Below are 26,081 nucleotides of genomic sequence, written 5' to 3' on the forward strand. Positions count from 1 at the left end.
GTCAGGAGTTTGAGATCAGCCTTCATAATATAGCGAGACAAACCCTGTATTTATTTTTTTTAATTGTATATTTATATTTTCCTGATATAAATTTCCTTCTGTTATGTTGGATTAAAGCTGGAATTATTCAGGGTTTGGTGCTGAGCCACCTCCTTTTCTCACTCTTCCCTCTATCACAAAGAGGTCACCCATGAAAGCAGTAAGAGAGAAGGATCCTGGCCAGGTGCAGTGGCTCACACCTGTAATCCCAGCACTGTGGGAGGCTAAGGTGGGCGGATCATCTGAGGCTGGGAGTTAGACCCGCCTGACCAACATGGAGAAACCCATCTCTACTAAAAATACAAAATTAACCGGGTGTGGTGGTGTGTGCCTGTAACCCCATCTACTAGGGAGGCTGAGGCAGGAGAATCGCTTGAATCCGGGAGGCGGAGGTTCTGGTGAGCCACGATTGTGCCACTACACTCCAGCCTGGGCAACAAGAGCGAAACTCCATCTCAAAAAAAAAAAAAAAAAAAAGAGGGAGACGGATCCTGACTTCCAGACAACATCAAGTTCCATGTCTATCTACTATCTACTTGTACTTTTATGTAAAAGAAAAATAAACTTCTAGTTCACTTAAGCAAGTTAAAAAAAGAAAGAAAGCTAGGCTTGTCCTCAAGTCAGAAAGGTGACACAAAGGTCACAAATTTTGGTCAGAATCAAAAATTATTCTGATTATACAGAATAATCAGAAATACATGGTAAGCAGTTGCTTTTTTACAATTGGATCAAAATTGTGGTGTTCTCTCTCACTGTCTCTCCCCTCATCCCCAGTCTTAGTTTCCCAATATCTAATATCAGTGTCACCATCAGTAGATAACCCTGATTAACTGAGTCAGGTCCCAGCTCCTCCACTTAATAGTTTGTGAAATTGTGCTAATTAATTAATCTCACCAAACCTTGTTTATTTGTAATCTAAAAAGTGGAGATCATAATAGTACCATTAGTAATCATTTAGAACATATATCAGAGTATTATTATGAGGATTAAATGAAATAATCTATGTGAAACACTGAACACATGGAGATAATCTATGCTAAACGTTGTGCTTAACATAAAGTAAGTATTCAAAATATATGTTATTAACTGGGTGTGGTGGCTGACACCTGTAATCCTAGCACTTTGGGAAGCCGAGGTGGGAGGATCACTTGAGGTCAGGAGTTCAAGACCAGCCTGGCCAACATGGTGAAACCCCGTCTCTACTAAAAATACAAAAATTAGCTGGACGTGGTGGCGGGCGCCTATAATCCCAGCTACTTGGGAGATTGAGGCAGGAGAATCACTTGAACCTGGGAGGCGGAGGTTGCAGTGAGCTGAGATTGTGCCACTGTACTCTAACCTGGGTGACAGAACAAGACTCTGTCTGGGAAAGAAAGAAAGAGAGAGAGGGAGGGAGGGAGGGGAGGGAGGGAGGAAAGGAAGGGAGGAAAGGAATGAAAGGAAGGAAAGAAAGAGAGAAAGAGAGAGGGAAAGAAAGAAAAAAGAAAAGAAAGAAAGAAAGGAAGGAAGGAAGGAAGGAAGGAAGGAAGGAAGGAAGGGAGGGAGGGAGGGAGGGAGGGAGGGAGGGAGGGAGGGAGAGGCCGGGCGCGGTGGCTCAAGCCTGTAATCCCAGCACTTTGGGAGGCCGAGGCGGGCGGATCACGAGGTCAGGAGATCGAGACCATCCTGGCTAACATGGTGAAACCCCGTCTCTACTAAAAAAATACAAAAAACTAGCCTGGAGAGGTGGCGGGCGCCTGTAGTCCCAGCTACTCGGGAGGCTGAGGCAGGAGAATAGCGGGAACCCGGGAGGCGGAGCTTGCAGTGAGCTGAGATCCGGCCACTGCACTCCAGCCCGGGCGAGAGAGCGAGACTCCGTCAAAAAAAAAAAAAAAAAAAAAAAGAAAGAAAGAAAAGAAAAGAAAAAAAGAAAAGAAAAGAAAGAGAGAGGCTGGGCACAGTGACTCGCACCTGTAATCCCATCACTTTGAGAGGCCGAGGCGGGCAGATCACCTAAGGTCGGCAGTTCGAGACCAGCCTGACCAAATGGAGAAACCCCATCTCTACTAAAAATATAAAATTAGCCAGGTGTGGTGGCACATGCCTGTAATCCCAGCTATTCAGGAGGCTGAGGCAGAAGAATTGCTTGAACCCGGGAGGCAGAGGTGGTGAGCTGAGATCACACCACTGCACTCCAGCCTGGACAACAAGGAATGGAATGGAATGGAATGGAAGGGAATGCAATGGAGAATGGAATGGAATGGAGAATGGAATGGAATGGAAAGGAGAATGGAATGGAATGGAGAATGGAATGGAATGGAGAATGGAATGGAATGGAATGGAGAATTGAATGGAATGGGGAATGCAATGGAATGGAATAGAGAATGGAATGGAATGGAATGGAATGGAGAATGGAGAACGGAGAATGGAGAATGGAGAATGGAATGGAATGGAGAATGGAATGGAGAATAGAATGTAATGCAATGGAGAATGGATTGCAATGGAGAATGGAATGGAATGGAATGGAATGGAGAGGAATGGAGAATGGAATGGAATGGAATGGAATGGAATGGAGAATGGAATGGAATGGAATGGAATTGAGAATGGAATGGAATGGAATGGAATGGAGAATGGAATGGAATGGAATGGAGAGGAATGGAGAATGGAATGGAGAGGAATGGAGAATGGAATGGAATGGAATGGAATGAAATGGAATGGAATGGAGAATGGAATGGAAGGGAATTGAGAATGGAATGGAATGGAATTGAGAATGGAATGGAATGGGGAATGGAATGGAGAATGGAATGGAAAGGAATGGAGAGGAATGGAGAATGGAATGGAGAATGGAATGGAGAATGGAATGGAATGGAATGGAGAATGGAATGGAGAATGGAATGGAATGGAGAGGAGTGGAAAATGGAATGGAGAATGGAATGGAATGGAATGGAATGGAGAATGGAACAGAATGGAATGCAATGGAGAATGGAATGAAATGGAATGGAGAATGGAGTGGAATGGAGAATGGAATGGAATGGAGAATGGAATGAAATGGAATGGAATGGAGATTGAAATGGAATGGAATGGAATGGAGAATGGAATGGATTGGAATGAAATGGAATGGAGAATGGAATGGAATGGAGAATGGAATGGACAGTGGAATGGAATGGAATGGAATGGAGAGTGGAATGGAATGGATTAGAATAGAATGGAATGGAGAATGGAGAATGGAATGGAATGGAGAATGGAATGGAATGGAGAATGGAATGGATTGGAATGGAATGGAATGGAGAGTGGAATGGAATGGAATGGAATGGAATGGAATGGAAAGTGGAATGGAATGGATTGGAATGGAATGGAATGGAGAATGGAGAATGGAATGGAATGGAATGGAGAATGGATTGGAATGGAATGGAATGGAGAATGGAATGAAATGGAATGGAATGGAATGGAATGGAATGGAGAATGGAATGGAATGGAGAATGGAATGGAATGGAATGGAATGGAGAATGGAATGGAATGGAATGGATTGGAATGGAATGGAGAATGGAATGGAATGGAATGGATTGGAATGGAATGGAGAATGGAATGGAATGGAATGGAGAATGGAATGGAATGGAATGGAATGGATTGGAATGGAATGGAGAATGGAATGGAATGGAGAATGGAATGGAATGGAATGGGGAATGGAATGGAGAATGGAATGGAATGGATTGGAATGGAATGGAATGCAGAATGGAAAATGGAATGGAATGGAGAATGGAATGGAATGGAGAATGGAATGCAATGGAATGGAATGGAGAATGGAATGGAATGGAATGGAATGGAATGGAGAATGGAATGGAATGGAAAATGGAATGGAATGGAATGGAATGGAGAATGGAATGGGGAATGGAATGCAGAATGGAATGGAATGGAATGGAATGCAGAATGGAATGTAGAGTGGAATGGAATGGAGAATGGAACGGAATGGAATGGAATGGAATGGAAAATGGAATGGAATGGAAAGGAGAATGGAATGGAATGGAATGGAAAATGGAATGGAATGGAATGGAATCGAATGGAGAATGGAATGGAATGGAGAATGGAATGGAGAATGGAATGGAATGGAGAATGGAATGGAGAATGGAATGGAATGGAAAATGGAATGGAATGGAATGGAGAATGGAATGGAATGGAATGGAGAATGGAATGGAATGGAGAATGGAATGGAATGGAAAATGGAATGGAATGGAGAATGGAATGAAATGGAATGGAATGGAGATTGAAATGGAATGGAATAGAATGGAGAATGGAATGGAATGGAATGGAATGGAGAATGAAATGGAGAATGGAATGGAATGGAGAATGGAATGGAATGGAATGGAATGGAGAGTGAAATGGAATGGAATGGAATGGAAAATGGAATGGAATGGAATGGAGAATGGAATGGAATGGAATGCAGAATGGAATGGAATGTAGAATGGAATGGAATGGAGAATGGAATGCAGAATGGAATGGAATGGAGAATGGAATGGAATGGAATGGAATGGAATGGAGAATGGAATGGAATAGAATGGAATGGAGAATGGAATGGAATGGAATGGAATGGAGAATGGAATGGAATGGAGAATGGAAATGAATGGAATGAAATGGAATGGAATGGAGAATGGAATGGAGAATGGAATGGAATGGAATGGAGAGTGGACTGGAATGGAATGGAATGGAGAATGGAATGGATTAGAGAATGGAATGGAATGGAGAGTGAAATGGAGAATGGAATGCAGAATGGAATGGAATGGAGAATGGAATGGAATGGAATGGAATGCAGAATGGAATGGAATGGAGAATGGAATGGAATGGAGAATGGAATGGAATAGAATGGAATGGAGAATGGAATGGAATGGAATGGAATGGAATGGAATGGAGAATGGAATGGAATGGAGAATGGAAATGAATGGAATGAAATGGAATGGAATGGAGAATGGAATGGAGAATGGAATGGAATGGAATGGAGAGTGGACTGGAATGGAATGGAATGGAGAATGGAATGGAAAGTGGAATGGAATAGATTGGAATGGAATGGAATGGAGAATGGAAGGGAATGGAGAATGGAATGGAATGGAGAATGGAATGGAATGGAATGGAATGGAATGGAGAGTGAAATGGAGAATGGAAGGCAGAATGGAATGGAATGGAGAATGGAATGGAATGGAATGGAGAATGGAATGGAATGGAGAATGGAATGGAATGGAGAATGGAATGGAATGGAGAATCAATGGAATGGAATGGAGAATGGAATAGAATGGAGAATGGAATGGAGAATGGAATGGAATGGAATGGAGAATGGAATGGAATGGAATGGAGAATGAAATGGAATGGAATGGAGAATGGAATGGAATGGAATGGAGGATGGACTGGAATGGAGAATGGAATGGAATGGAGGATGGAATGGAATGGAGAATGGAATGGAATGAAATGGAATGGAGAATGGAATGGAATGGAATGGAGAATGGAATGGAATGGAGGATGGAATGGAATGGAATGGAGAATGGAATGGAGAATGGAATGGAATGGAATGGAGGATGGAATGGAATGGAGGATGGAATGGAATGGAGGATGGAATGTAATGGAATGAAATGGAATGGAATGGAATGGAGAATGGAATGGAAAATGGAATGGAATGGAATGGAGAATGGAATGGAATGGAATGGAGGATGGACTGGAATGGAGAATGAAATGGAATGGAATGGAGGATGGAATGGAATGGAGAATGGAATGGAATGGAATGAAATGGAATGGAATGGAGAATAGAATGGAGAATGGAATGGAGAATGAAATGGAATGGAATGGAGAATGGAATGGAATGGAATGGAAGATGGAATGGAATGGAGAATGGAATGGAATGGAATCAAATGGAATGGAATGGAGAATGGAATGGAGAATGGAATGGAATGGAATGGCATGGAGAATGGAATGAAGAATGGAATGGAATGGAGAATGGAATGGAATGGAATGGAATGGAATGGAGAATGCAATGGAATGGAGAATGGAATGCAATGGAATGGAATGGAATGGAGAATGCAATGGAATGGAGAATGGAATGCAATGGAATGGAGGATGGAATGGAATGGAGAATGGAATGGAATGGAATGGAATGGAGGATGGAATGGAATGGAGAATGGAATGGAATGGAATGGATTTGAATGGAGAATAGAATGGAATGGAGAATGGAATGGAATGGGATGAATGGAGAGTGGAAAGGAGAATGCAATGGAATGGAGAATGGAATGGAATGGAGAATGGAATGGAATGGAATGGAGAATGGAATGAAATGGAATGGAATGGAGAATGGAGTGGAGAGTGGAATGCCATGGAATGGAGAATGGAATGGAATGGAATGGATTTGAATAGGGAATGGAATGGAATGGATTGGAATGGATTGGAATGATATGGAGAATGGAATGGAGTGGAATGCAATGGAATGGAGAATGGAGAATGGAATGGAGAATGGAATGGAGAATGGAATGGAACGGAGAATGGAATGGAATGGAGAATGGAATGGAGAATGAAATGAAATGGAGAATGGAATGGAGTGGAATGGAATGGAATGGAGAATGGAATGGAGAATGGAGAATGGAATGGAATGGAATGGAGAATGCAATGGAATGGAGAATGGAATGGAGAATGGAATGGAATGGAATGGAATGGAGAATGGAATAGAGAGTGGAATGGAATGGAATGGAATGGAGAATGGAATGGAATGGAGAGGAATGGACAATGGAATGGAGAATGCAGTGGAATGGAATGGAATGGAGAATGGAATGGAGAATGGAATGGAATGGAGAATGGAATGGAGAATGGAATGGAATGGATCGGAATGGAGAATGGAATGGAATGGAGAATGGAATGGAATGGAGAATGGAATGGAATGGAATGGAATGGAATGGAATGGAATGGAATGGAGAATGGAATGGAATGGAATGGAGAATGGAATGGAATGGAATGGAATGGAGAACGGAATGGAGAATGGAATGGAATGGAATGGAATGGAGAATGGAATGGAGAATGGAATGGAATGGAGAATGGAATGGAATGGAGAATGGAATGGAGAATGGAATGAAATGGAATGGAATGGAATGGAATGGAAAATGGAATGGAATGGAATGGATTGGAATGGAATGGAATGGAGAATGGAGAATGGAATGGAATGGAGAATGGAATGGAGAATGGAACGGAATGGAATGGAGAATGGAATAGAGAATGGAATGGAATGGAGAATGGAATGGAATGGAGAATGCAATGGAATAGAGAATGGAATGGAATGGAGAATGGAATGGAATGGAATGGATCGGAATGGAGAATGGAATGGAATGGAGAATGGAATGGAATGGAGAATGGAATGGAATGGAATGGAGAATGGAATGAAATGGAATGGAATTGAATGGAGAATGGAATTGAATGGAATGGAATGGAGAATGGAATGGAGAATGGAATGGAGAATGGAATGGAATGGATTGGAATGGAATGGAATGGAGAATGGAAAATGGAATGGAATGGAGAATGGAATGGAATGGAGAATGGAATGGAATGGAATGGAGAATGGAATGCAATGGAATGGAATGGAGAATGGAATGGAATGGAATGGAATGGAGAATGGAATGGATTGGAATGGAATGGAGAGTGAAATGGAATGGATTGGAATGGAATGGAATGGAGAATGGCGAATGGAATGGAATGGGATGGAATGGAGAATGGAATGGAATGGAATGGAATGGAAAATGGAATGGAATGGATTGGAATGGAATGCAGAACGGAATGGAATGCAATGGAGAATAGAATGGACAATGGAATGGAATGGTGAATGGAATGGAGAATGGAATGGAATGGAATGGAGAATGGAATGAAATGGAATGGAGAATGGAATGGAATGGAATGGAGAATGGAATTGAATGGAATGGAGAATGAAATGGAACGGAATGGAGAATGGAATGGAATGGAGAATGCAATGGAATGGAGAATGCAATGGAATGGAGAATGGAATGGGGAATGGAATGGAATGGAATGGATCGGAATGGAGAATGGAATGGAATGGAATGGAATGGAGAATGGAATGGAATGGAGAATGGAATGGAATGGAATGGAGAATGGAATGAAATGGAATGGAATGGAATGGAGAATGGAATGGAATGGAATGGAGAATGGAATGGAGAATGGAATGGAATGGATTGGAATGGAATGGAATGGAGAATGGAATGGAATGGAATGGAATGGAGAATGGAATGGAATGGATTGGAATGGAATGGAATGGAGAATGGAAAATGGAATGGAATGGAGAATGGAATGGAATGGAGAATGGAATGGAATGGAGAATGGAATGCAATGGAATGGAATGGAGAATGGAATGGAATGGAATGGAATGGAGAATGGAATGGATTGGAATGGAATGGAGAGTGAAATGGAATGGATTGGAATGGAATGGAATGGAGAATGGCGAATGGAATGGAATGGGATGGAATGGAGAATGGAATGGAATGGAATGGAATGGAAAATGGAATGGAATGGATTGGAATGGAATGCAGAACGGAATGGAATGGAATGGAGAAAAGAATGGACAATGGAATGGAATGGTGAATGGAATGGAATGGAATGGAATGGAGAATGGAATGAAATGGAATGGAGAATGGAATGGAATGGAATGGAGAATGGAATGGAGAATGGAATTGAATGGAATGGAGAATGAAATGGAATGGAATGGAGAATGGAATGGAATGGAATGGAAGATGGAATGGAATAGAGACTGGAATGGAATGGAATCAAATGGAATGGAATGGAGAATGGAATGGAGAATGGAATGGAATGGAATGGAATGGCATGGAGAATGGAATGAAGAATGGAACGGAATGGAGTGGATAATGGAATGGAATGGAATGGAGAATGGAATGGAATGGAGAATGGAATGCAATGGAATGGAGGATGGAATGGAATGGAGAATGGAATGGAATGGAATGGAGGATGGAATGGAATGGAGAATGGAATGGAATGGAATGGATTTGAATGGAGAATAGAATGGAATGGATTGGAATGGAATGGAGAATGGAATGGAATGGAGAATGGAATGGAATGGGATGAATGGAGAGTGGAAAGGAGAATGCAATGGAATGGAGAATGGAATGGAATGGAGAATGGAATGCAATGGAATGGAATGGAGAATGGAGTGGAGAGTGGAATGGCATGGAATGGAGAATGGAATGGAATGGAATGGAATGGATTTGAATGGGGAATGGAATGGAATGGATGGAATGGATTGAAATGGAATGGAGAATGGAAGGGAATGGAGAATGGAATGGAATAGAATGGAGAATGGAATGGAGAATGCAATGGAATGGAGAATGGAATGGAATGGAATGGAGAATGGAATGGAATGGAATGGAGAATGGAATGGAATGGAATGGAATGGAATGGAGAATGAAATGGAATGGAATGGAGAATGGAATGGAATGGAATGGAGAATGGAATGGAATGGAATGGAGGATGGAATGGAATGGAATGGAATGAAATGGAGAATGGAATGAAATGGAATGGAATGGAGAATGGAATGGAATGGAGAATGGAATGGGAATGGAATGCAATGGAGAATGGAATGGAATGGAATGGAGAATGGAGTGGAGAGTGGAATGGCATGGAATGGAGAATGGAATGGAGAATGGAATGGTATGGAGAATGGAATGGAATGGAGAATGGAATGGAGAATGGAATGAAATGGAGAATGGAATGGAGTGGAATGGAATGGAATGAAGAATGGAATGGAGAATGGAGAATGGAATGGAATGGAGAATGGAATGGAACGGAGAATGGAAAGGAATGGAGAAGGGAATGGAGAATGAAATGAAATGGAGAATGGAATGGAGTGGAATGGAATGGAATGGAGAATGGAATGGAGAATCGAGAATGGAATGGAATGGAATGGAGAATGCAATGGAATGGAGAATGGAATGGAGAATGGAATGGAATGGAATGGAATGGAGAATGGAATAGAGAATGGAATGGAATGGAGAATGGAATGGAATGGAATGGAGAATGGAATGGAATGGAATGGAGAATGGAATAGAGAATGGAATGGAATGGAGAATGGAATGGAATGGAATGGAGAATGGAATGGAATGGAATGGAGAGGAATGGAGAATGGAATGGAATGGAATGGATCGGAATGGAGAATGGAATGGAATGGAATGGAGAATGGAATGGAATGGAATGGAGAATGGAATGGAATGGAGAATGGAATGGAATGGAATGGAGAATGGAATGGAATGGAGAATGGAATGGAATGGAATGGAATGGAGAATGGAATGAAATGGAATGGAATGGAAAATGGAATGGAATGGAATGGAGAATGGAATGGAGAATGGAATGGAATGGATTGGAATGGAATGGAGAATGGAGAATGGAATGGAATGGAGAATGGAATGGAATGGAGAATGGAATGAAATGGAATGGAGAATGGAATGGAATGGAATGGAGAATGGACTGGAGAATGGAATGGAATGGAGAATGGAATGGAATGGAATGGAATGGAGAAAGGAATGAAATGGAATGGAGAATGGAATGGAATGGAATGGAGTATGGAATGGGGAATGGAATGGAATGGAATGGAGAATGGAATGGAATGGAGAATGGAATGAAATGGAATGGAATGGGGATTGAAATGGAATGGAATGGAATGGAGAATGGAATGGAATGGAATGGAGAATGGAATAGAGGATGGAATGGAATGGAATGGAGAATGGAATGGAATGGAGAATGGAATGGAATGGAGAATGGAATGAAATGGAATGGAATGGGGATTGAAATGGAATGGAATGGAATGGAGAATGGAATGGAATGGAATGGAATGGAGGATGGAATGGAATGGAATGGAGAATGGAATGGGGAATGCAATGGAATGGAATGGAGAATGGAATGGAATGGAATGGATTGGAATGGATTGGAATGGTTGGAGAATGGAATGGAATGGAGAATGGAATGGAATGGGATGGAATGGAGAGTGGAAAGGAGAATGCAATGCAATGGAGAATGGAATGGAATGGAATGGCATGGAGAATGGAATGGAATGGAATGGAATGGAGAATGGAATGAAATGGAATGAAATGGAATGGAATGGAGAATGGAGTGGAGAGTGGAATGGCATGGAATGGAGAATGGAATGGAATGGAATGGATTTGAATGGGGAATGGAATGGAATGGATTGGAATGGATTGGAGTGGAATGGAGAGTGGAATGGAATGGAGAATGGAATGGAATGGAGAATGCAATGGAATGGAGAATGGAATGGAATGGAATGGAGAATGGAATGGAACAGAATGGAGAATGGAATGCAATGGAATGAAATGGAGAATGGAATGGAATGGAGAATGGAATGGGAATGGAATGCAATGGAGAATGGAATGGAATGGATTGGAATGGAGAATGGAATGGAATGGAATGGAATGGAAAATGGAATGGAATGGAGAATGGAATGGAGGGTGGAATGGAATGGAGAATGCAGTGGAATGGAAAATGGAATGGAGGGTGGAATGGAATGGAATGGAATGGAGAGTGGAATGGAATGGATTGGAATGGAATGGAATGGAGAATGGAATGAAATGGAATGGAGAATGGAATGGAATGGAATGGAGAATGGAATGCAATGGAATGGAATGGAGAATGGAATGGATTGGAATAGAATGGAATGGAGAGTGGAATCGAATGGATTGGAATGCAATGGAATGGAGAATGGAGAATGGAATGCAATGGAGAATGGAATGGAATGGAGAATGGAATGGAGAATGGAATGGAATGGAATGGAGAATGGAATGAAATGGAATGGAATGGAATGGAACGGAATGGAGAATGGAATGGAATGGAATGGATTGGAATGGAATGGAGAATGGAATGGAATGGAATGGAATGGAGAATGGAATGGAGAATGGAATGGAATGGAGAATGTAATGGAATGGAATGGAGAGGAATGGAGAATGGAATGGAGAATGGAATGGAGTGGAATGGAGAATGGAATGGAGAATGGAATGGAATGGAATGGAGAGGAATGGAGAATGAAATGAAATGGAATGGAGAATGGAATGGAGAATGGAATGGAGAATGGAATGGAATGTAATCCACCAATGTAGAACTTGAATAGACAAAGCTACATTGTGGCTTTTTGGACCATGTACTGGCTGCAAACTTGCCTATTTTTGTTTCTCTTTGCTCATAAGCAAAACTTAGGGGTCTTTATTTATTTATTTATTTATTTTTGAGATGGAGTCTCAGTCTGTCACCCAGGCTGGAGTGCAGTGGCGTGATCTCAGCTTGCTGCAGCCTCTACCTCCCAGGTTCAAGCAATTCTCTGCCTCAGCCTCCTAAGGAGCTGGGATTATAGTCACCCGCCTCCACGCCCAGCTAATTTTTGTATTTTTAGTAGGGACGGGGTTTCACCATGTTGGCCAGGCTGGTCTTGAACTCCTTACCTCGTGATCCCCCCATCTCGGCCTCCCTAAGTGCTACAATTACAGGTGTGAGCCACCTTGCCCAGCCTAAAGCTGAGGGATGTTAAAAGTCTAAAATAAAAAAGACAGACAATACCAAATGCTAGTGAGGATGTGAAGCCAGTCTTATACCCTGTAGGATGGTAATGTAACTTGGTATAACCACTTTGGGAAATTGGCGTTATCTACAAAAGCTCTCCGCGTACATTCCTTGTGACCCAGCAGTTTCCCTCCTAACTACATACCCCAAAGAAAAGGGTGTGAATGTTTACCAAAAGACACACATGAGAATGTTCATAGTAGCGGTATTTTAATAGTTAAAAATTAGAAACTACTTAAATGTACAATATTCATGAACAATAGAATAGATAGATAAAATATGGCATAATCATACAGTGGAATATTAAACAGCAGTAAAAATGAATGAATTACAGTTTTATGCTACATGGATGAATCATACAAACATAATGTTGAATAAAAGAAGCCAGACACGGGGTATATACTATATCATTCCTGTGGTCCTATTTGGGAGGCTGAGGCAGGAAGATTGCTTGAGTCTGGGAGTAATGAGCTGTGATCACACCACTGCACTCCAGCCTGGGTAACAGAGCAAGACCTTGTCTTTAAAAAAACAAACAAAAAACAAGGAAAATAAGATATGGGTGTTAGATATTAGGATAGAATATATCTTTTGTGGTTGTAGTGACTGGCAGGGGGCCTGAGGCAGTTTTGGGAGTTCTGATAATCTTTTCTTTTTTAAACCTGGGTGCTGGTAACTAGCTTGTATTCACTTTATGAACCTTTATCAATCTGTACATTATAATGTGTACACTTTGTATGTTGTGCGTCAATATAAAGTTCACTTGTCCCACAAACAAATGCTCAGAGGTGTACAGAGAGGTCAAACTATGCTCACTGCCATAAAGAACATATCCCTCTTGGAAGGCATCACTGAGGAAGAGAGGCACTGGGGTTTGTTCTTAATAAAGGGTAGGGTTTAGATGGAGAGTTTAGATGCAGAGTTAGATGGAGGAGAGTTGAGGAGGAAATTACAAAATGAAGGAACTTTAACCTGGGCACTGTGGCGTGCACCTGTAGATCCAGCTACTCGGGAGGCTGAAGCATGAAGATCCTTTGAGCCCAGGAGTTCAAATCCAGCCTGAGCAACATAGCAAGCACTGTCTAAAAAAAATTTTTTTTAATTAAAAAAAAATAAATTAAAAAAAAGAAGAAGAAAGAAAGTCTTCAGAGAAGAGAAGAGGAAAGAAAAGGGAAAGAAAAATGAAGGCACTTTGTTAACCAGTAGGCCAGAGGTAAAAGTGTGCAAGATGAGTTTGGGAGACAATGAATTGATCTGGTTAGCTGGAGTGCAGGGTAAATGGCTAAAGAGTTAAAACTGAATAGTCAACTGGAGTCAGACTGGCTTCAAATGCTAAAACTCAGATGGGTGGCCCTTGGCCCAGTGAGAGCCAGAGATGTGCTTTGTTTCCTCTACAGTGATTCTTTTTTCTTTTTTTTTTTTTTTTTGAGATGGAGTCTCGCTCTGTCACCCAGGCTGTAGTGCAGTGGCCGGATCTCAGCTCACTGCAAGCTCCCCCTCCCGGGTTTACGCTATTCTCCTGCCTCAGCCTCCTGAGTAGCTGGGACTACAGGCGCCCGCCACCTCGCCTGGCTAGTGTTTTGTATTTTTTAGTAGAGACGGGGTTTCACCGTGTTAGCCAGGATGGTCTCGATCTCCTGACCTCATGATCCGCCCATCTCGGCCTCCCAAAGTGCTGGGATTACAGGCTTGAGCCACTGCGCCCGGCCATGATTCTTTTTTCAATGTAGCCCCAATGTTCAGCAATTGGGGGAGGTCATATAAAACGACAATTAGAGTAGTTCAGATTTTTAGCAGTACTGTGATTACACATTTTATTGTGGGATATGAGGAATATTTCTTTATGCTTAACATAGAAAGCTTTTTTTTTTTTTTTTGGAGATGGAGTCTTGCTCTGTCGCCCAGGCTGGAGTGCAATGGCATGATCTTGGCTCACTGCAACCTCCGCCTACTGGGTTCAAGCTATTTGAAAGCTTTTAACCTGTACAGAACTTACTTTATTTTTCTGCTTGGTACTTGTTGGCTTTTTTTTTTTTTTTTTTTTTTTTTTTTTGGAGACAGGGTCTTACTCTGCCTCCCAGGCTGGAGTGCAGTTGCATAATTACAGCTCACCACAGCCTGGATCTCTTAGGCTCAAGTGATCCTCCCACCTCAGCCTCCAAAGTAGTTGAAGACGACAGGCTCACACCACCATGCCTGGCTATTGTTTTAAATTTTTTGTAGAGATGGGGTCTTGCTATTTTGCCCAGGCTGGTCTCCAACTCCTAGGCTTAAGCGCTTCTCTCATCTGGCCTCCCAAAGTACTGGAATTAGAGGCAGTGAGCCACCATGCCTGGCCATAGGCATTTTTATTTGCGGTTTGGCAGTTATGGGGCTTAATATTCATAAGTATGCATACTAAACCATTTGAGAATTCTTCTGAGAAGCTTTTCAGAGAATTTGAAATTAAAGAGATTATTTTGTGAAATTATTTTTATTATGGCACACTTCATAGTATCTCAGAGTTTCTCAGGTTTTTCTTTTTTCTGAGATGAAGTTTTGCTCTTGTCACCCAGGCTGGAGTGCAATGGTGCAATCTTGGCTCACCACAACCTCTGCCTCCCGGGTTCAAGCGATTCTCCTGTCTCAGCCTCCCAAGTAACTGGAATTACAACCACCCGCCACCACACCCAGCTAATTTTTATATTTTTAGTAGAGACGGAGTTTCACCATGTTGGCCAGGATGGTCTCGAACTCCTGACCTCAGGTGACCCACCTGCCTTGGCCTCCCAAAGTGCTGGGATTACAAGCGTGAGACACGGTGCCCGGCCAGGAAAATATTTTCATCTAGAATTTTAGCAATTTTTTGAGAATAACTAGTAATAATTTTCTTTTTCATTTTAGGTACTCCAGTAATTAAAGGGGATGAGGAAGAAGATAACTAATGCCACGCTTTCCACTGTGTGTTAACTTATTTAAATGTCATAAGAAAAATAGATAAATTTTATATAATTGTCTATTTTAAAGATTCTGTATGGGACAAAAGTTTCTTAAGATAAAACAGATCACTCATTCTCATCTTTTTTCCCCCCCTTAACTTATTCAGTGTTTCTTCCCAAAACTGGTAACGCCAACCTTATATATCCTATTCCTCTTTTTAGAAATCACAAATTTTCAATTTTTGTCTTCAGTCTCAGTTATATACTACGTAGCCCCATCTACTAAAACAAAACCTTTGTAGACCAGTCATTTTTAATAACAAAGGAACAAATGTTTTTTTCAGTTCATTTTTTTTAGGTTAGACATTTTAAAAGATATACATTTGAAAATTTAGAACGTTTTTCCTGAAGGTCTGTCTCTGTACAATTCAGAAGCACAAATATATCATGCCTTTAGCTCAGAAGGTAGTATGGTGATGGGAAGGGTTCCTCTTAGAAATACAGCAGGTCTGGAACCAAGACTCCAAAGTTCCATTGGAAAAGATATGTGAAAAAAGGAAAAAGTGGGATCTCAGAGACCTTCTAGTCTATATTATACTTACTTGTTTTTCCAAAAATGTGTACATCGTCAACTGGAATTTAGGTTGTTTTATATGCATAGCCACTTGAGTCATTGTGTGCAGTCAGTCGTTCTGTGATCTAAGTCAGTGATTAAAATGACTGTCATGATCATGTCTTTGACTGATAATGTGGCCATGTTACTCATGTGGACCTGGCCTTAAGCCCACATTTTGGTTTTATAGTTCCTTATGTGTTTAAAGCATTAGTTATGTTTGAATTCCTAGCCTAAATGCTAGCCATTGATATATGTCAAAATTTACCCTAATGATTTGGTCTGGTGACCTTCAGTGTTGGGAAAAGTGACTATCATGGTTATAAGTAAGGGTATAATGAAACTTAGTATTTCAAAATCTATTTTTTGAGAAGTTCTAAGTTAAACAGCTCTTAAAATGTATTATGTACGTGGTTGTGGAAGGAAGAGAGATGTTTCATTATGAGATCCCAGGCAAATGGCAATATGTTTGAGGATTGTCTCCTACATAAAACAGTGTAGGCAATATAACCTCAAAATTGCAAAGCAATAGTTAGATGCGGAGGTTAGAATTTATCATGTAAACAAAAAATCTTTCAGGAAAATGTAAGACATTGTAGTCAGTAAGCTGATGAAGTCATAAGAGGCCATGGCTGAATCACTGTTAGATTGCAGAAAAGAAGTCAGGGGCCCTCTGCCAAATTGTGCCTAACGTCCCTCAGAGACTGTTGATTGTTCTTTCCCCATCTACTTGTGTGATTTTACTTGCATAAAATCACAGTGAAAGAGGGGAGAATCATCTTTAAAAAGTGATTGCATAAGTAGTCCTGGGTTTCAGAAGATTACAGCTATCATTTATATAGGAATTACTTGATTTTTCTAAGTCACTCTGATCAAAAGGGACCACTGCTTTGACAATCAACTCTAAATACAAACAAGAGAGGCCAGGCGCGGTGGCTCACGCCTGTCATCCCAGCACTTTGGAAGGCTGAGGCGGGCGGATCATCTGAGGTCAGGAGTTCAAGACCAGCCTGACCAACATGGCGAAACCCCATCTCTACTAAAAATACAAAATTAGCCGGGTGTGGTGGTGGGCGCCTGTAGTCCCAACTACTTGGGAGGCTGAGGCAGGAGAATCATTTGAACCAGGGAGGTTGCAGTGAGCCGAGATTGTGCCACTGCGTTCCAGCCTAGCAACAGAGCGAGACTCCATATCCAAACAAACAAACAAACAAACAAGAGGAAAACTTGGTCTAACACCCTTTTAGTTTTCTTTTCTTTTCAGTCTGATAGAAAGAAACCTTATTCTACTCTAGCTGGTACATGTATTCAAAGCCTTTGGACATTTCTTTTATGGACTGTAGGCAATGAGCCTTCATTCTCCTTGGTGATGTTTAAGTTCCATAAACTGAGAGGGAAGATGATCTTCTTAAAATTTGCACTTCCTCCAGTAGGCAAGCTTGAAGCCATGTTGATATGGATATGTTTTCTAAAAGTAACGCTGGAAGTGAATATAATAGGAAGTAAATTATTTCATATTGAATTTATTTGTAAAATGACTTAGAGTTTTGCTGTTTGTTTTTTCTGAATTCTGCAATGTAGAAACTGGTTTTCTTTTTACTTGTTTCTCAATGACTGTTAATTACAGGTAGTTCTCAGAGAAATGTAAGATACTTCTCTCTGTCCATTTCATGCAAAATTCATATTTAGTATCATTCAACAAATCTTTAAATGACTTCTATGCATCCCTGTTCATGGAACCCATGCCATTAGGAAATGGCAGTTGGGATGTATGAAGAAATGTAGGATATTTTCTCAAATCATTCCCTAAATTATCCTTTACTGCTGCAAATTTAGCTGATATAAATGCCTTTAGTTTATGCCTCTTGGATCATATATTTGACCTACGTGGAATAGATTCTCTCTGTGCTTCCAGTTTATTAAGCCATTTTAGTGGATCATTTAAATTTAAATTTTTTCTATTCTGATTTTTTTGTTTGTTTGTTTTTTAAACAGAGCCTCAATCCTGAGTAGCTGGGACCACAGTCACATGCCATCATGCCCAGCCTATTTTGTATTTTTAGTGGAGATGGGGTTTCACCATGTTGGCCAGGCTTGTCTTGAACTCTTAACTTCAGGTGACCTGCCCACATTGGTCTCCCAAAGTGCTGGGATTACAGGCATGAGCCACTGCGCCTGGCCAAATTTCTTCTATTCTTGTAAGTGATGGTAAAACTCTGGAATCAGTTCAGTATTTTAGTTTTTCACAGCAAATTTGATTTTAGTCTACCAAGGAGTTTAACTTTTCTATGTTCCCTAACTCTAAGATTAGGGCTGTATTACGCAGACAGGCCTTAAAAGGTTTCTGTGTTCTCTGTTAATAAGAATTTGTTTCTTTAAAGCAGAGGATCAACCTTGGAACTATTAACATTTTGGGATCGATAATTCATTGTTGTTGGGAGCTGTCCTGTGTACTTATGATGTTCAGCTGCATCCCTGGCCTCTACCCACTAGATTCCAGTATACCCTCCTCAGCCATGACAACAAAGATATCTCCAGACATTGCCATCTGTCTCTTGGGAGACAGATGTTCCCACCCAGTAGGAGGGTGGGAACAAATTCTCCCTTAGTTGTGCTTTTTATACCAATATCACCTGTGTCCAGGGTCCATTTATTTTCAGTCTGTAGCCATGTGCCACTTGAATTGTTATATGAGAGAAGGTGATGTATTCAATAATCATGGATGGAAAGAAATGGTCACTGGTATTTTCTTTTTTGTAATGCTCATTTTTGTTGTTGTTGTTGTTGAGACGGAGTCTCGCTCTGTCGGCTAGGCTGGAGTACAGTGGTACAATCTTGACTCACCGCAACCTCCGCCTCCCGGGTTCAAGCAATTCTTCTGCCTCAGCCTCCCAAGTAGCTGGGACTACAGGTGCCCGCCATCATACCTGGCTAATTTTTGTAATTTTAGTACAGATAGCATTTCACCATACTGGCCAGGCTGGTCTCAAACTCCTGACCTCGTGATCTGCCTGCCTCAGCCTCCCAAAATGCTGGGATTACAGACGTGAGCCACTGCAACCGGCTGTAATGCTCATTTTCATAATTTTCATGTAATATTAGAAACTCAGGGCTGGAGGGTTCAACTTCTCTTTTTTGAAGCAGGGTCTCAACTTTTATTTCTAAGCATTCTTGCTTATATTAGGACAGTGATTATTAACCTACCTCTCTGTTTCTATCAACAGAAGCCAACTTTATGATAGATTCTGCTTTGTCTCTAAAGTTTAACATTTTGAGTGTACTTTAGAAAATAGGTCATCATTCTTTAAGCATCATTCATTGTCTAGTAATGCACATAATTTTGCAGACCATGGCAGTCATTAAATACAGAAAAATACTGTGTAAAATTTGATAATCTTGTAGGAAAGTTAGCTGATATAGACATCAATTTTGGGTGTGATCAGAAGAATGTCTGCTTAAGATGACTGGTCAATAACTTGGTATGGTTACTGGATTCATTCCACATATAGTGGTATAAGGCACTTAAATGTGTTTCCTGATTGGGCACTGTGGCTCATGCCTGTAATCCCAGCACTTTGGGAGGCCCTGGTGGGCAGATCACTTGAGGTCAGGAGTTCGAGACCAGCCTGGCTAACATGGTGAAACCCCGTGTCTACCAAAACTATAAAAAGTTAGCCGGGTGTGGTAGTGCATGCCTGTAATCCCAGCTACTCGGGAGGCTGAGGCAGGAGAATTGCTTGAACCCAGGGGGCAGAAGCTTCAGTGAGCCGAGATCATGTGACTGTACTCCAGCCTGGGTGACAGAGTCTCCATCTCAAAAAGAAAAAAAAAATGTGATTCTTTTGTGGAAAGAGAAATTTGAACTTGAATAAGCACTTCTTTTGACACATTTTACCAGTGGTCAGAGCAGAATAAGGAAGAATAAGAAATGAATCTTGACTGTTGACTTATTCTGAGAATTGGTGATGTGTGAAGAGAGTTGGAATCTTCTACCTGGGTTTTTCTCAGGGCTAAATGGAAAAGCACAGGGCCCAGAAAGGTTGGAGTTAATCATTCACTTAAAAGCATTAGGAGGAAGTGTCAAAGCATCAGTCATGTATAGATTGTGTCTCTCTGACTACAGTCAGACCATCAATTCACTAACACCTTACATACTGTAAGTGTTAGTAAAGGAAGAAAACTGCTAAATTGCATGTTACCCTTTACTAGAAATTCATTCCTTTGGCACAGATTTTCTTTATTTGGGGATATTTAATGTGTCTGTAAATAATGAAATATAAAAGCAAGATTCAGCGTAGCAGAGTTGGTGCTGCTTCTGACAAGGTAACTTGACCATATTTCTTTATCTTTGCTCTAACATGTGTCATATTGTTTTCTTTTTGTAAACCATAAAATGGGTGAACTTCCAAAAATCAAGGGTTATGTTTTAAAATCATGGAACTTTTAGAAATACCATATCTGTATCTCTATTCCTGCATTTTGTAAATCTGTAAAGGAAGAAAACTGAAAGGAAGAACTAGACTGAGTGTCTTACCTTTCTCTGGCCTAAGATAAACTGAGAAAACTTTTTACTTGATACTTGGAGAAGTCATTAACTGGATTCTAGTTAATTTCCCATATTGGGCAGTTTAGAGGAGACCCAGCCAACCAAATTATGATCTAGCAAATTTAACATGGGGGAGAGTAACATGGGGGAGAGTAAACTATTTTTCAGTAGATTTGCACTTTAAACTTATGAACTGGATGTTGGTGGAAAGGACTTCCATAGAGCAGATAGGTAAATATCTAGCCTGCACTTGGATGTTAGAGAATCAAACCTCACCCTTGCTCGTTCTAAACCCACATGAGTAGTTACTGTCTTTTGACATAATCAGAGTCAGGATTTCCCTTTTTCCCTACTTGAGTCGTCTTCCACGTCTGTTACATCCAAGATCATCCCTCTGGGGGATGTATCAAGTAGTTCTCCTACTCAGAATAGAAGCTTTGCGAATTATCGTTCCCACCTCTAGATTTTAAATGAATGTAGAGTTGTCTAACATTATGTGGGTGGGAGGCTCTTTGCCTCTGTGATCAGTAGGGTACCTGCCTCGGAGGTGCTACTGCCTAGAGGGGATCACTCCCATCAAAAGACTGGTGAGTTGGAAGCTAAGAGCACGTGTGCATAGCCAACTCCTCTCCCAGGCTGGCAGTTATGATTACGGGCATCATTCCAGAATCTTTGGCTTCTAGAACCAACTCCATTCTGAAGAACATTTTAACATCTATGAATACTTTGGTAATCTTTTATACACAGGAGTTTTGTAGCATGACTTTATGACTAAACTTATTGTGAATTAAGTTATTTAGAAATGTTGAGTTTCTGAATGTTATTTTGTGAAATGTTTTAAAATAGTAATAAATTGTGTTATTTTGTAAAAAAAAAAGTATATTTTTGGTACATGATTATTAGTTGTAGCTAATATAGAGCAATTATATAAACTTCTAGTGATATTCAGTCCAAAGAAATTCAGCCTTTGGATAACATATACCATGCAGTTTGTGTGGGGGGTGTGTGTGTGTGTGCATGCACGTGAGAGAGAGCGAAAGACAGAGGTGTTTTGTTTTGTTTTTTTGTTTTTTTTGAGACAAAGTCTCACTCTGTCGCCCAGGCTGGAGTGCAGCAGTGGCACGGTCTCAGCTCACTGCAACCTCTGCCTCCCGTGTTCAAGTGAGTCTCCTGCCTCAGCCTCCCGAGTAGCTGGGACTACAGGCATGCATCACCATGCCTGGCTGATTTTTGTATTTGTAGCAGAGACGAAGTTTCACCATGCTGGCCAGGCTGGTCTCAAACTCCTGACCTTGTGATGTGCCCACTGCGGACTCCCAAAATGCTAGGATTACAGGCAAGAGCCACTGCACCCGGCCAGAGGCGTTCATTTCTTTAGCTAAATTTTTTTTTTTTAGTAGTTTTTTTTCTCCCAGGCTTGTAACTCTTCCTCAGTTCTTTGGGCACTATTTCAAATTATTAGGCTCCTAGAAAGAGTACTTCCAGGGACAGCAAGTTACTACTGCACTTGACCATTCCTAGTCCTCACCTGATTACCAGAAGGTATGCAAGGTAAAGGTTAGCTGATAGGCCCTGAGTTGAGAAAAAGGAATCACCAAGCAATATCAGTAACGTTACACATTTTGCCAGCACATTTTCTGGGCTATCAGCTAAAATGTAATTTTGGTCGCAAAATAGAGCTGTAGTGTAGTTTCTACTTCTTATTCCAGTTGTTTGATTATGAGGATACATTTCTTGCTGCTGTCCTCCACTAAACAGCAGACAAATTGTCAGGTGTGGTGGCTCATGCCTGTAATCCCAGTGCTTTGGGAGGCCAAGGCAGGAGTTTGAGACCAGCCTAGGAAACATCGTGAGACCCCATCTCTACCAAAAAAAAAAAAAAAAAAAAATTAGTTCTGCCACCAGTGCTCCTAGCTACTGGGGAGGCTGAGGCAGGATTGCTTGAGCCCAGAAGTTTGAGGTTACAGTGAGCTATGATCATGTCACTGCAAGATCCTGTCCCTAAAAAATGGAAAAAGAAAGACAAATTTCAATTTCTGAGCTTATAAAAAGAAAGCCTTAATTCAGATCATAAATATCCCATTGTTATTTTTAGTTCATTGTTTCCTAGAACAAAGGATGGACATTTAGGAGCCTGACACTGATTGATGTCATATATATGTAATGCATTGAATATATATGTATGCATGTAGATATATACAATTGTTTTATATAATTAAGAAGTCAGAATCCTAGGTGATAACTTCCCTCCTAAGAATGCAGCCAACTCTACATCTATGAAAAGAAGGTATATCCCTATGTTTAAGCTATAGAAGGATGTCCATAACATATTGGGCCAAAAAAAAAAAAAAAAAAAACACCAAACACACACCCAAAAAAACAAAACAAAAAAACCCCAAAGAATTTGGCCGGGCGCGGTGGCTCAAGCCTGTAATCCCAGCACTTTGGGAGGCCGAGACGGGCGGATCACGAGGTCAGGAGATCGAGACCATCCTGGCTAACACAATGAAACCCCGTCTCCACTAAAAATACAAAAAAAATTAGCCGGGCGTGGTGGCGGCGCCTGTAGTCCCAGCTACTCGGGAGGCTGAGGCAGGAGAATGGCGGGAACCCGGGAGGCGGAGCTTGCAGTGAGCCGAGATCGCGCCACTGCACTCCAGCCTGGGCGACAGAGCGAGACTCTGCCTCAAAAAAAAAAAAAAAAAAGAATCCTTATATACCTAATTTGTTTTTTTGTGCATCTGTGTGTGTGGTGTTTTGGTTTTTTTTTTTTTTTTCGAGACAGGGTCTTGTTCTGTCACCCCAGGCTGGAGTGCAGTGGCATGTTCATAGATCACTGCAACCTTGAACTCCTGGGCTCAAGCAATCCTCCTGCATCAGCCTCCTAAATGGCCTGGCTAATTTTTAAATTTACTTATTTTTGTAGAGACAAGATCTCACTATTTTGCTCAGGCTGGTCTTGAACTCCTGTCTTTAAGCCATCCTCCCACCTCAGCATCCCAGGTGTGAGCCACTGCACCTGGCCCATTTAAAAAAATCTAGCATGTGAGCCAGTTGCGGTGGCTCACGCCTGTAATCCCAGCACTTTTGGAGCACTTTCGAACCACGCGGTCAGGAGTTTGAGACCAGCCTGGCCTACATGGTGAAACCCTGTCTCTACTAAAAATACAAAAATTAGCCGGGTGTGGTGGCACACACCTGTAATCCCAGCTACTTGGGAGGCTGAGGCAGGAGGATCACTTGAGCCCAAGAGAGAGGTTGCAGTAAGCCAAGATTACGCCACTGCACTCCAGCCTGGGTGACACAGCAAGACTCCGTCTCAAAAAAAAAAAAAAAATGTAGTATGTGTGTATATGTGTGGAGTGGGAGTGTGTACATATATGTGGTGGCTCGTTGGTGTTTGGTGGTGGGAGTGTGTGTGGGTGTGAGGAGAAGTGGGAATGTATGTTGAGGTTGGGAGAGTGGCATAGTGTACATGGAACGGGAGGAGGGTGTATGTTATCCGGAGAGTACTGAGGGGGAGATGACAGTGAATGTGTCCAGAGTGTGAGAGGTCGGCTGAGTGCATGCCTGATGCTGGTGGGAATGGAGGGGAAAGTTATGTGAATGGTGGGTAGTGGGTGAAGACATGCCGAGTGTTTGTGGTAAGTGAAGCTGAGCGTATCTGTTGGGAACCAAGGCAAGTATGTGGAGATGTGTTTGTGACAGGAGGAAAGGGATGTACAGACGTGAAGCGAATATGTGCACCGAAAAATCTGGAAGAACATACATTACCCCTTATAAACTTGTCGAATGGCTCAGCTATAATTTTAAAACCTTATTAGGGAAAAGCTCACTGAACACAATATTCATGTAGTAACTTTAGATTCACTGAGGACCTCAAAAGATGGATATCTTCAATCACTGAATCTTTGCCTCAAAAAAAACATGTTTTATAGCTGTATTTCCCTTTTTATATCTTCCTGTTATAAATGGCTGCTGTAAAATAAGCCGTCATTTTACACAGGTGTGATGAATTATAGTTATTTCTTCAGTGAAATAAAATGTTTAGCTGAAAAGTGATCTTAAGAGAAAAACATTGCCAGATAACCTCCTGAACCCCATTTCAAGATTTTCTAAAAAAAATTTTTTGAGAAACAGGGTCTCACTTTATCACCAGGTTGGAGTGCGGTGGGGCGATCATGGCGCACTGCAGCCTCAACCTCCTGAGCTCAAGCAATCTCCCACCTCAGCTGCCTGAGCTGCTGGGACCACAGGCCTGTGCCACCATGCCTGGCTAATTTTTAAAAATGTATGTGGAGATTGGGTCTGTGTTGCCCAGGCTGGTCTCAAAATCTTGGCTTCAGGCAATCCTCCCTAAGTGCTGGGATTACAAGTGTGAGCCACCATATCTGGTCTCTAAATTTTTTTTTTTTTTTTTTTGAGACGGAGTCTCGCTCTGTCGCCCAGGCTGGAGTGCAGTGGCGCGATCTCGGCTCACTGCAAGCTCCGCCTCCCGGGTTCACGCCATTCTCCTGCCTCAGCCTCCCGAGTAGCTGGGACTACAGGCGCCCACAACCGCGCCCGGCTAATTTTTTGTATTTTTAGTAGAGACGGGGTTTCACCGTGGTCTCGATATCCTGACCTTGTGATCCGCCCGCCTCGGCCTCCCAAAGTGCTGGGATTACAGGCGTGAGCCACCGCGCCCGGCCTAGATTTTTTTTTTTTTTTTGAGACAAGAGTCTCACTCTGTTGCCCAGGCTGCAGTGCAGTGGCGCAATCTCGGCTCACTGCAACCTCTGCCTCCCAGAGTGATTCTCCTGCCTCAGCTTCCCAAGTAGCCGGAATTAAAGGCACCCACCACCACACCCGGCTAATTTTTGTATTTTTAGTAGAAAAAACTAGATGGCTCATGCCTGTAATCCCAGCACTTTGGGAAGCCGAGGCAGGTGGATCACTTGAGGTCAGGCGTTCCAGACCAACCTGACCAACGTGGTGAAACCCATCTCTACTAAAAAAAATACAAAATTAGCTAGGTGTGGTGGCACATGCCTGTAATCCCAGCTACTCAGGAGGCTGAGGCAGGAGAATCACTTGAATCCGGGAGGCAGACGTTGCAGTGAGCTGAGATCGCTCCATTGCACTCCAGCCTGGGCAACAGAGCAAGACCCTCTCTGCCCTTAATAAAAATAAAAAATTTAAAAAATTAAAAAATAAACCAAAAAAATGTTAAGATGACAGCAAGAGGGGAAGGAAAAAAAAGGACTTGCCATTTAAATTCACATAGTATCATACAAAGCTTAAGAGTAAAATAAATGGTTTAATGACAAAGTCTTCATAAGAAAAAAGGACAGAGTTTACTTAGGCTAAAAATGTTTATACATGCCAGAAAAATGAGAAGACAACA

At 41.6% G+C, this 26,081-nt stretch overlaps 1 protein-coding gene across 4 annotated transcripts in view; it reads left to right on the forward strand.

The window, feature by feature from the left end:
* Positions 1-21,572, forward strand: part of DNAL1 (dynein axonemal light chain 1) — a 51,176-nt gene extending 29,604 nt beyond the window's left edge. For 2 of the 4 annotated variants that reach the window (XM_005561725.4, XM_045396706.3), the window contains exon 8: positions 15,502-21,572. In XM_005561725.4, coding sequence (XP_005561782.1) covers positions 15,502-15,542 — 41 coding nt within the window. In that variant the 3' untranslated portion in view covers positions 15,543-21,572. The remainder of the gene's footprint in view (positions 1-15,501) is intronic. The other 2 variants (XM_073997755.1, XM_073997756.1) reach the window with 1 other exon arrangement.
* Positions 21,573-26,081: the final 4,509 nt, after the last annotated feature.

This window comes from Macaca fascicularis, chromosome 7 (genome assembly GCF_037993035.2).
Source record: "Macaca fascicularis isolate 582-1 chromosome 7, T2T-MFA8v1.1".
In the NCBI taxonomy this organism is placed as follows: Eukaryota; Metazoa; Chordata; class Mammalia; order Primates; family Cercopithecidae; genus Macaca; species Macaca fascicularis.